The sequence below is a fragment of the Melanostigma gelatinosum genome (assembly GCF_949748355.1).
Source record: "Melanostigma gelatinosum genome assembly, chromosome: 11".
NCBI classification, from domain to species: Eukaryota; Metazoa; Chordata; class Actinopteri; order Perciformes; family Zoarcidae; genus Melanostigma; species Melanostigma gelatinosum.
In genome coordinates this window covers 14829220-14841101 of record NC_136644.1, presented here as the reverse complement: position 1 = coordinate 14841101, position 11882 = coordinate 14829220, and the positions used below count along the sequence as shown (strand labels likewise).

At 42.0% G+C, this 11882-nt stretch overlaps 1 protein-coding gene across 1 annotated transcript; it reads left to right on the top strand.

Annotated features, from left to right (window-relative positions):
* The first annotated feature begins 324 nt into the window (after positions 1-324).
* Positions 325-5349, top strand: LOC306784219 (neuronal pentraxin-1-like). The gene is made up of 5 exons (XM_079278097.1): positions 325-812; positions 1168-1375; positions 2021-2262; positions 2657-2836; positions 3327-5349. The coding sequence occupies exons 1-5, from the start codon at positions 384-386 to the stop codon at positions 3546-3548; spliced, it is 1281 nt and encodes a 426-aa protein (XP_079134223.1). The 5' UTR covers positions 325-383; the 3' UTR covers positions 3549-5349.
* The last annotated feature ends 6533 nt before the right edge of the window (positions 5350-11882 follow it).

Genomic DNA, 11882 nt, shown 5'->3' with positions numbered 1-11882 from the left:
TCATCATATTAAAGTGATTTCGGTGTAATTTCCAAAAAAATACTTTTTATAACTCTGGGGGTCTGCTTTTAACTTGCAAAAACGTTGTGTGCAGCCAAATATGAATTTTAGGACTCAACTATACAGAATTGCTCTCTGTCACTGTAGAGACTGCTTGGGTGCTTTGCAAACAGTGAGGACGACCTTAAATAAGGGGCTGGACTATGTAGGTACAGCAGAACCCCCTGCCTCCCCTCAGTGATGCAGTGAATCTGCTCTGCGTTATGTCCGCTATATAAACTGCACACAGCGACCGGAGCTCACAGCTTCAGTGGACAGCTCCGTGTTGCCGAAATCTCAGAACGACCACTCACTCACCCACTCTCTTAATTAAGCCGTGAGACATGACTGGAACCATGGACGGATTCTCGTGGAAACTTTTTCTACTTTCTTGCCTGGTTGTTGTGGAGAGCTCTGCGCAAGACTTCGGACAGACGCAGTTTATTTGCACGTCGGTGCCCAAGGATATGGACTTGTGCGCGGCCACGATGCAGAACAGCGGTCCGGCGGAGGACCTGAAGACTACGGTCATGCAGCTGCGGGAGACCGTGCTACAGCAAAAAGAGACAATTATGAACCAAAAGGAGACAATCAGGGAACTAACGTCCAAGTTGAGCCGCTGCGAGAGCCAGAGCCTCCCGGCCGCGGGACCCGGTGGGAGACGGCCGGGGTCGAAGAACACGATGGGGGATGTATCCCGGGGCACCACGGACACTCTGACCCAGCTGGGACATACTTTACAGACGTTGAAACAGAGACTGGAGAATCTCGAGGTAGGCAAGCAGAGACCAGCGCAGCAGGTCAAAAGTTAATGAAATGATTGCTTCATCTGAATGAGGGTTGGGCCTCTAATATACTGCTGCAATATTGTTCTGGCTGTGTGAAGTTCCTGCTTGGAGCCACATGTGTTTTAGTTAATATTTTAATTGACAGTGAGAAAGAAGCATCATGGAAAGTAAACCAGCATCATTTTGAATAATGTGGCGCAGAGCTGCATATAAACAGGCCGTGCAGTGGGACCAGACTGAAGGTTTCATGCGCGGAACATATTTCAGGGAGTTTTAACACCACAGAAAGTATTCATTGTGCCCTTTTAACCCAGTGTCTGTCTCCCTCTGTCCGATGCAGCAGTACAGCCGAGGGAACAACACCGTGCAAGCGAACAGTCTGAAAGATCTGCTCCAAAACAAGATAGACGACATGGAGAAGCAGGTTTTATCCCGGGTCAACACGATAGAGGAGACCAAACCCGGCGCCAGGAATGACACCGATCAGCGGAACAAAGTGGAGTCCACGCTCACCACTCTGCACCATCGGATCACAGACCTGGAGAAAGGTGCGTTTGAATTGTGCGCGCACAAGACTTCCACTTTGCACTCGACGGGAGCTCTAAACAAGATTAGGTACACTTTAATTGGTTTTTAAGCTCAAGGGCGTCAAAGTCTTTCGAAAAAAAGTGAAATCTTCAGTATCACAGCACTCGTGTTGTGGAAGCGTTCACAATGCCGCAATCATCACGTTGCGCACAGAGTGTGAGGGAGGAGGAGAGCTGCATTGCTTTGCATATCTCAAGACCTGTTAGCACTTTGCTTCGCTGAGTTTATGTTTTTCAAAGGCAAAAACAGAGCACCTAACTTGCATGGGATCCATATTGCAAATGCAGAGGTCATAGGCAGAGAAACTTTACAGGGTGCAGATCGCATTGGCGCTTTTCAACACTTGCAAATGTGGGTGCGTACCTGCAGGAGAGAGCCGGGAGACAGAGCCCAAATACACAAGCAAAATACCGAAAATCATTGAAAACACAGTGTTTCATCTTTAATTAGAGATGGTTGTCATTTTTAAATGGTACAAAATGGTATTTTTTTCATTTCTTCCATTAACTGACTTAATCATATCAATCCCTTAATCGTCATCATGACTTCATGTAAAACCATATGTGGGTTTATCACTTATCCTCTATAATAACTGGCATCTACAGGTAAAGACAGCAGGCCGACAGATACGTTTCAGCTCACCTTTCCCCTGAGAACCAACTACATGTACGCCAAAGCCAAGAAGAGCCTTCCTGAGATGTACTCCTTCAGCGTGTGTCTGTGGATCAAGTCCAACGCTTCGCCTGGCGTGGGGACATCCTTCTCCTACGCTGTCCCGGGTCAGGCCAACGAGCTGGTGCTGATCGAGTGGGGGACCAACCCTATGGAGATCCTTATCAATGACAAGGTAATGGAAAGTGATTATCATGGATAAAGATGGATTTCACACATTGTTTACATTTGCAGGGCGTCGTAATGGCTTTTTGCATTTACATGAATCTTGTAAATATTCAGAATACATTACAGTGGGTGCAACAGCAGGAAAAAGTTACAATACTTTGTGGTGGGATGACTCAGAGTAACCAGACAACTTCTCATGCGCCAGAAGGAAATGGAATAAAAATAGACGCTGAGGTGTGCAACAGAGGCCTTATTATAAAGGAAATGATGTGTGACTGGGGAAGTGACTCCGCAGGAAGAGAAGGTGTGGAAGCGATGCGTTTTTTGATTCTGCTACTTAAGTGTAAAATATAGAGAAAGATGTGAATTTTTTTTTTTTTTTTGCAATGTCTCTGCTGCAGGTTGCAAAGCTGCCGTTCCTCATCAATGATGGGAAATGGCATCACCTCTGCATCACGTGGACCACTCGTGACGGGATGTGGGAAGCCTTCCAGGATGGAGTGATGCGGGGGAGCGGAGAAAATCTGGCACCGTACCATCCCATCAAACCAGAGGGAGTGCTGGTCCTGGGACAAGAGCAGGTGGATATTCATTTTCAAATCAGCAATTGCAACTTTTGCACTTTAATCCCTCACAAATTTGGAAATAATCCTGACAATTATGCATTTAATTTTGGACAAAGATTGTTAGAATGTTTATGAAATGAGACTGAAGACATTGAAGAGGTTCCCAATTGAGGCTTTCAAATCAATTTAGAAAAAGATCATCCCAGGATTGGAAAAAGTCCTGAATAGTGACAGGGAAACATTTGAGATTTTACAGAGAAAATCCCTTAGTTGCACAGAGCAAGACATATCTACTATGAAGAGACCTGTATATAATCAAGCATTCTGCCAAATGGCACTGCTAATTAAAATGATATCATGTATGCAAACATAAATTAAATATTTCCCAGACTGGAGTTGAGTAAAATCAAAATTAAAAACACATTTTTTAACTAATCGAAGAACAAAAGTTCTCTCAGTGCACTTGAAGTGGCGACGATTGACACTTGTCTGCATTGTTTGACAGGACACGTTGGGAGGAGGCTTCGATGCGACACAAGCTTTCGTTGGTGAACTAGCAAACTTGAACATCTGGAATAGGAAACTTTCTGTCACAGAGATCTACAACTTGGCGACCTGCAACAGCAAACCGCCGGCTGGCAACGTCTTCTCCTGGACGGAGAGCAACATCGAAATATTTGGCGGAGCGACCAAATGGACCTTCGAGCCTTGCCGTTCGCTCAACTGAACTGCAATTTCACCGTCCAAGAAAGGCCCCTCTGTGTTTCTGAGCTTTTGTCGTTCATTTTATGTCTTCATTTGACGTTTGTTAGAGACTATTTGAGTTGTTTGTAAGCTTAAATCTGGGATTTCTATCGTTCTTAGATATTTATGTGCAAAACAACACTTTTTATCTTGAGGAAAAAAAACAGAATTCATCATGGAAACCTCAGAGAGAAAGTAGTGGTATTTGTTTCGGTATCTGTTTCTAATTTATTTATTTATTTATTTATTTTTCTTGGACGTTCAGTTGAAAGCACACCTAAGCTTTTCGTTTGGCTTATTTCGACTTGGACTGGCAGCTGGCAATCTGCGCCTTATGTTTGGACAATTCACAATCCAAGAGAGGAATTACATAACCGCTCCCACCCTCTTCCCTCTGGAAAGTGGGAGATTATGCTGTCCGTCCAATTCTTATCAGTGTTTGGCACTGTGAAGTGATGTCTGACGCGGTACAGCTCCATGCAACCCGCCCCCCCCCCCCTTACCTCTCCTTCATTCTGCCCTGCCCCTCCGGAACTTGCACTGTGACTGACTAATAGATCGCCAAGAGAGGAGGGTATGTTGAAGGACATTGCAAAGTCAGGCTTTGGTACAAGTCAATTTGTAATTGTTGTTTTGCTTCAAGTGTTACTGTAAGAATGTCGTTAACTTGCCAACATTGCTACAAAGCCTGGGTGCCTTGGGCTGGTACAACTATTCAGCACATTCAGTATGTTTAAGTTGCAAATTCAATGTTTACTGGTTTATGTTATCCTTTCTGAGCTGGGTTTAGTTTCTTGTTTCTTGGTAAATGTTATTTAATTAGTTTGTTATCTGACATGACGTGTTTCGGCAGGTGTTTGTACTACTCTGTATTAGGAATGTTACAGTATGTGTATAGTAACAGCATGAGTGACAGAGTGCTGTGAAAGCATTGCTGAAATCTGCTTTACTATCTTCTCTGGGTCTGGGTTTTTTACTGTATTGTTATATGCTCCAAGCATGGCAAAACTGAGAGATGAAGAATTTAATTTTTGTAATAAAATTGTGATACTTAATGTCACAGTGCATTCCTGGCTTTGGTTATGTGTATCAAAATATGTGAAGCTGTGAGAGCACTGGGAAAGGTGATGCAGAGCGAGTGGGTGCAGGAGATCAGATAGTACATTTGTACCACGGTCAAACAGTAAAGACAGAAAGCTAAGTGAAATATCCAAAGGCAGTGAAGGTCACAAAGAGGGCACTTGAGAAAAAGGGATGAAACTGTGTGGGTCTCTGTGTGTTTGTGTGTTCGGACTCTTTTTAAGCTGACTGCCGAAGATAACCCACTTGCTGCTTTGTTGTTGCTGCTGTGAGATGCAGGGCCGTGCACTAAAGACGGCGAAGCTGTTAGTGTCGAAGGGGAAAAGTGCTTCGTCATATCAGCCTTTCAATGGCTCAGTTCAACGGAGAGCAGCCTGAACTAAAACTACAGCAATTCGAGCTCAGCTGACGTTCAGCTCAGTTGACCTGCTGCTGGAGCACCAAACATTAGCATTGAAGAGATGGGGCTGTTCCTGCATCTAAATGAGACACTTAATCCCTTACTCAAGCATCAAGTGGTGAAAGAAAAATAAATCAGAACACGATTTGTTCTCCTGCTATTAGAACGCCTTTCTTTCCTCACCATGAGACACTTTAGAAAAGCTCCTCACAGTGTGCAGCTGTTATCTTTGTTTTTCAACTCCTATTTTCTTCATCAAGAAAACCTCGAAGTCATGTTGTGCCGACTCATTTCTGCTCATAAACACCACATTTCTTTTGAATAAATTGATTGACCTTTGACTGAAATATTACTGGGGAAAGATGAAGTTTAGGTCTTCGCAGGTTTGACTTATGCCTGACTTAGTTCAGTTCGCTTTCTGCGGGAGTGTTTACATACAAACGGACAATTCATTTGCCTACAGCGCATCAACATAAAACTACAATTCCAGTTAGCTCTGTCAGCCATACTGACAGAGCTAACAGTGTTCCCCTGAGGGAGAACCAGAGGGTGTGGGCATTGCGCTCGTGCAGTGGTGGCAATTAGGAAGGCAGTGGGACACACACAGGGACTCACATGGACGTACAGCCACACCGGCTTACACTCATAGCACAGAGAAGCTGAGATAACACACAGATGGAGAGTGCATTCTTCCTCTGCTCAGGTATACATTACTCCACTATATCTTCACAGAGAAAATAGTTGTTTGCTGCTATATTAATGCTCTGAATATCTTATGTAGTTCCTTTACACTGCAACTCCCATACAACATCTTACAAGCAAACTTTTATCCCTTACTCATTTTTAAAGACATTTCAATTTGTTTCCCGTGTTTGCACCTGCGATATTCAGCAGCAAGTTTAGCTTCACACTGTTTTATGGAATGAAATTCCATTCCATAATGTGGTTAGCTCATGAATACATTCATTGAGCCGTAACTGAAACATTATTTGGGAAAGGCAAAATTGTAGGTCCTTGTTGTTCAATAAATGTTGATCTTAACTTGACCTTGAAGGGGATTTTCTTTAGCTGAGAGAGAGAGAGAGAGAGAGAGAGTCTGCATCACCTTAATCTCCCATGATGCACAGCAGGGTCAGGAACATTTTAAAAGAATGACATGGCATTAATACAAGGCATCAATACAATTCCTGTAGCAGCATGAAAAACAGAGGCAGAAAACAATTTATTCTATCCCTTAGCCATGTTGGCAGATGGGTCCCAAAACACTTGGGTATATCAGCCAATTATATTTATAGAAAATACCAGGACAGCTGAAAGATGAGTGGAGGTGTTTGCCAAAGTGGCTGTCAGAATGAGTAAAAACAAATCAATATTCTTTTATTGTAGTGCACTTGGCAATACATGTCACCTTATTACATTAAAATGAACAATAGTGTTCGGGATAGTCTAAATTATATGAACAACAATTAGATTGTAGAATAATGAATGTCAATTGTAGAATAACTTTCCAACTATATTCAGGATTTACAAGAAAAGTTTTGAACAGAAAAGTGTAAAAGTCTTTTAAATACGAAGTTGAACTGTTTTGATGAACATTATTTTGTGTCACTTTGAGACCGGCAGGTTATTCTACGACTGCTTCAGCCAGGACGGGGAGCAACCATGGCCAGATAATACTGCATCTTATTTTGACGCCACCAAACACAACATCCGTCAACGGGCACACGGTTATAATCAGTAGGTTGTCTGCTTACTACACTCAGTTATTACCCTCCCGGCGAAGTGCTGCTAATCCTGACCGAATAAATTCCTGCAGTGCAAATGCATTTGTGCCGACGGACTAAAATAGATCCAGGCAGCCTAAAGGATGAGCTTACTCTTGATAAACATAAGACACAAAGATCAAGTCACCTCTTTCATGAACAATTTTGACTGACATTACATGTTGAAATGTTGGCGTTACACCCACCTTTGCTGGCTCAGAAAGGAAATTAATTACAACGTAATTGGTCCATAAAGCCTTGACATTAGTGCAAAGGAAGTCACAGGGCTGAAGGAAACAGAGCAACCTCTGAAGGGTTGTTAGTAATTTGCTGCTTCTAAGGTACAGTACACTACATAATGTTTTGCTGGCAAAGCACATAGCACCTCCTCACCTGGCAATGTAAACAAGTGGAGGTTCATACTGGAGATTAGGACAAGGTGTCCTGGTTTATTTTTTTCACATCAACTAATATCGTGAGGAAGTTTTCAACAAGACTAAGAGCTATGCTGTAGACTAGCTAAATGCTAGTGCCAGCATGCTAACATGCCCGCAATGATAATACTAGAATGTTGATGTTTAGCAGGTATAATGTTTACCATGTTCTCCATCTCAGGTTAGAGTGGACATCGCCATCTCTAATACATGCTACATTTCTCAAATAACAGACAGGTGTGCTCTGAACAGTGCTTTAAAAGAAAAGTTCGACATATTGGGAAATACCTTTTTTTCTTGCTGAGAGTTAGAAGATCGAGACCACCTCTGTAGCTAGCCTGGCTATGTCCAAAGATAACAAATTCTATTGACCGACACCTCTAAAGTTCACTAACATGTTAGGAATTGTCCTTAATTTTCCTTTTCTCAACCTTCCTGTTAAATATCAGCAATAAAACAACTTAAAGTCACACTGAATGGAAGTTAAGGCGTCTTTAGTTTATGTACTGTGAGTATTACCCAGCAAAACTGAATATTTAAGCGTTGTACATTTACAAGTGGGCGGGAGTGTAGCACAGTGCAGAGCTGTGGCTTCACACACACCTCCCTCGTCGCTAACAGTTGCAGATTGACTTATGGATGGATGTCATGATATTATTGGTTGAAATTGGTTGGGGAGTAGCTTACCTAAGTGTACTTTATATTTTGTTTTGCAGGAAGAAAACTTGACTGGATTTTAGTATCAAAATACATTTGTAAAGAAAATTGGCATATACTGTATTGTAAAATAGGTGCACAATATGACAGTGGATATGATCCGAACGAGTTACAAATGCATTTTTTATTTCATCTTGACTTTAAACGTGTTAAGCTAAGAAAATCTGTCTTAGACATACTGTTAAATAAGCTAACCTTGGGACCGATAGAGCATTCATGCACATTGAGCATCAACAGCGAGTCCATTGTGGACTCATGAAGAAACAAGCCATAATTATAAGGAAAGACATGCAACAAACAACAACCAAGTAGGCCAGGTTGTCTAGCCACACACACAGCTCTATGGCTAAAATGACAACAAACCCTCTCAACAATATACAAAGAGCTGCTACACATTAAACCAAATCCAATCTCAATCAGGGATTTATTTGATTCTGATACCAAAATAAGTGGGATCCACTGATTGCTTCCTGTTTCTTTTATTGAGGATGTATATCAGCCGTAACAAAACAGAAGGAGCGAGCACTTTTAAAGATGGGCCCCCTGAGTCAAGCCACCAGAGACAGACAAGAATCATGGTGCCACGTTATATCAATTCCTCCATGGAGGTGTTTTTTTTCTTATGGAGAGATTGAGTGAATAAAGACATGACATCTCTGCTGACATCTCATTAATTCATAAGCTATCCCTGGTGGCTGAGACAAGACAGGAATAATGCTTCAGTTCAGAACTGCAGCAATGTCTCTCGTTAACATTGTGGCGACAAAGTAGCACCGTGTAATGAGAGTTTGGGGGTGCTATGCTCAACTAATAAAACTTGAGGAGGATGCCTGCTGAAAGAGTGTACCATCAAAGATCAGCAAAATGGTGAAGCCTTTGGACTATTGACAGCCTGCTTAATTCTGTCACTGGAGATGTTTCATTGAGCTTCAAGACTTGAAATGGTCTAATGGATTTGCCTCACAGCAGATACCTGAAAGTGGAGTGTCAACATTAAGTTTCCTCCTGAGAGAGGAGTGAGAGAGAAAGAAAAGAGCCTCGTCTTCTTCCTCTGCTCTCCTCCTCTCCGTTCTCCTCCTATGGTGAGAGCTCCCACAGACAGCAGGGAGTGGAACTCGTGGCATTTACCGATCAGCAGAAGCTTCCAGGAGGGATGCAGGGAGGATAATGGGGCTTCCTGGGCAGGCTGGGATCAAGGTTAATGTAGGCCATGACAGGAGGCTGCTTCACTGGTCATGTCTCACGGTGGGATGACAACTCTCCATTAAACGAAGACTGTCAAGGCCCATACAGATAGGATCCACTCCTTTTTCAGCCAGTTCCTTTGAACAAAGGTGTTATTTCTCTCTAAATATAACCTGAATATCACACACAGACACACACATATACACAAACACACACACACGCACACACACACACACACACACACACACACACACACACACACACACGCACGTCTCAGTGGGCTTCATGGGCAGCATCAGCAATTCACTAACCAGGCCAGGAAGACAAAAACAAATGTCCCTTTAAAATAACCTTGGTTTTTAATTTTTGTATTTGAATATTTATGTTTTTTTTGTTTTTTAACAAACATGCCTATAAAACATACCAAACATTTTAGAAAATGCTTCTTATTGATTACAAATTATGGTAAACAACAATAATGTAAAACAACAGACGCTGTTTGTCCTCTAAGCGGAAGATCGGGGGGGTTGATACCCGGCTCTTCTACTCCCTATATCTAATAAGTGTCCTTGGGCAAGATACTGAACCCCAAATTGCCCCCCAAAAGCTGTGCCATTGCTGTGTGAGAGTGTGCGTAAATTCATATTTAGTTCACATCCTGATGGGCAGGTGGCACCTTGCATGGCAGCCTCTGCCATCAATCAATAAATGCGCGCGCATTGAGTGTGTGTATGTTGACAAGTAGTGTAAATCACTTTGAGCGGTTGGAAGACTAGAAAGGCACGATATGAATGCACATCCATTTTACCATCAGCATTTAACATTTTTAAATGAATGTCTATGATCAAACAAGATATGTGTTGCAGCCCTACGCCATCCATCTCAGCCGAGAGTGGAGAAATATCTGAGAAATGTCTGAGAAATGTCTGAGAAATGTCCATCCCGAGTCATGTCATAGAGACGAGCCAAGCCAAAGCTCAAAGTTTTCAGTTTGCGACATCCGATATAATGATGCCAGACAGCCCGGCCATGTGTATTGTTCGGGCCCCTGGACAATTGATCCAATGTTACCCCTCTGTCGCCGACCCTGATGGCAGAGACTCACGACCTCCACTATCCCCACAGGGGGTTGAACACAAGCATGGCAACTAAAAACATACACGATGAACTCAGACTTTAATAAATGAATTAACAGTGCAGAAGAGAGATGAATCAGTCAAAGGCACAGGAATACAAGAGTGTTTAATCTAACTTTAAATGTGTTTACACCTCATATTATTGTATCAAGCTGTGTTTCTTTTTCATCATTCATACTGTTGCAAGCGGGAGTGCTGCCTCCCTCATTTAATAATCCACGAGCAAACTGTGTGGATGAGGAAAAAGCAATTCTTTGAGGTATCGGTATCTACAATATGTGAGTGTGTCTTCATCCCGAACAAGTCTGGAATATCCTGTTAATTCTGGCCCTTTTTCGTGATGCAGAAGCCTTTTGAAGTGGATGTTTGATCTGAAATCCTGCCGAGTTATGACCCACAGTTGGATGCTCTTGCCTGTGGCTCTGGGGGCTCTCAGGTGTTTCCTCTCTCTGTTTGTGACGAGCTTCTCCCAGGTGATTCCAGGCTTCCGTCTCGGTCACTGGACCTCTCTATAGTAAGTGTGTTTGACATGAATGGGTGCTTATTTTACACTTGATTATGTCATTTAGAAATTTATTTTAGCTAGGTTTAAGTGTGCAAGGGTTATTAAATAAACATAACGTTTAATTTCAATCAAACAGAAAATAAAAACAACCATGCCTGCAGCACACATGCCCGCTGATATATCAGCACCAACCCTGTATGAAATCCCACGCCATTTCTGTTCTGCTTTGATTTATTAATGTGCCTAGCCCTAACCTACTGCCACTTACCCCTCGCTGAATCCTCAATGAAATATGTATGGCTGACGCACGACAACAGGATGTGAAAGAGGAAGCTGGGGGAGCACTGAGGATCATCGCCAGGAGGCCTGATCTCATTTAAAGGTTTGTCTTGAACTCCCAAATCAGAAGACTATATTCAAATAAAAACAATTGAATACTTAAATAAAAAATGATTGTGTAGAAGTAATATAAAATAAGTATACTTACAAGAACATGATTACTAAATAAACAACAAGTAAATGAAGAACTTGAAATTGTTCAGAGGACTCACCAAACACCTTTGCATGATACAGTGATGTGTGTACACTTTCTATGAAAAAGCCATGTATACTAAGGGAAAGACTTACATTTACGAATTAAATAGATGATGATATTGTTATAATCGGTAAAATTGCAATAAAATGTCAAGAATTGTCTTTATTCTTGTTCTATATTTTCATAAATACAACAAACTATAGTTTTTGGATATATAATATAACTATATGTACAACTTTATAAGCTGTGATATCAAATAGCTTTTGCGGCTCCAGACAAATTTTATTTGGTAGAAAATAGAGCAAAATGGCTATTTGGATAGAAAAGGTTGCCGACCCCTGGGTTAACCGATAGCCAGAAATGCGTTTTGCAACTGAAGCAGATGTGGTTAAGAGGAGTGAGGAGTCAGCAGTCAACGACGGTGTAAAATAAATGTCAATAAAATGTGTTTTTCAAAAAGTGGATCACTGCAACCTTGAGAGGTCCTTGATCATAAAGTCATAAATAATCACAACAAGTATGAAGCTGATGGGTCCAGTAGTGTGCTAGATGAACTCTGGAG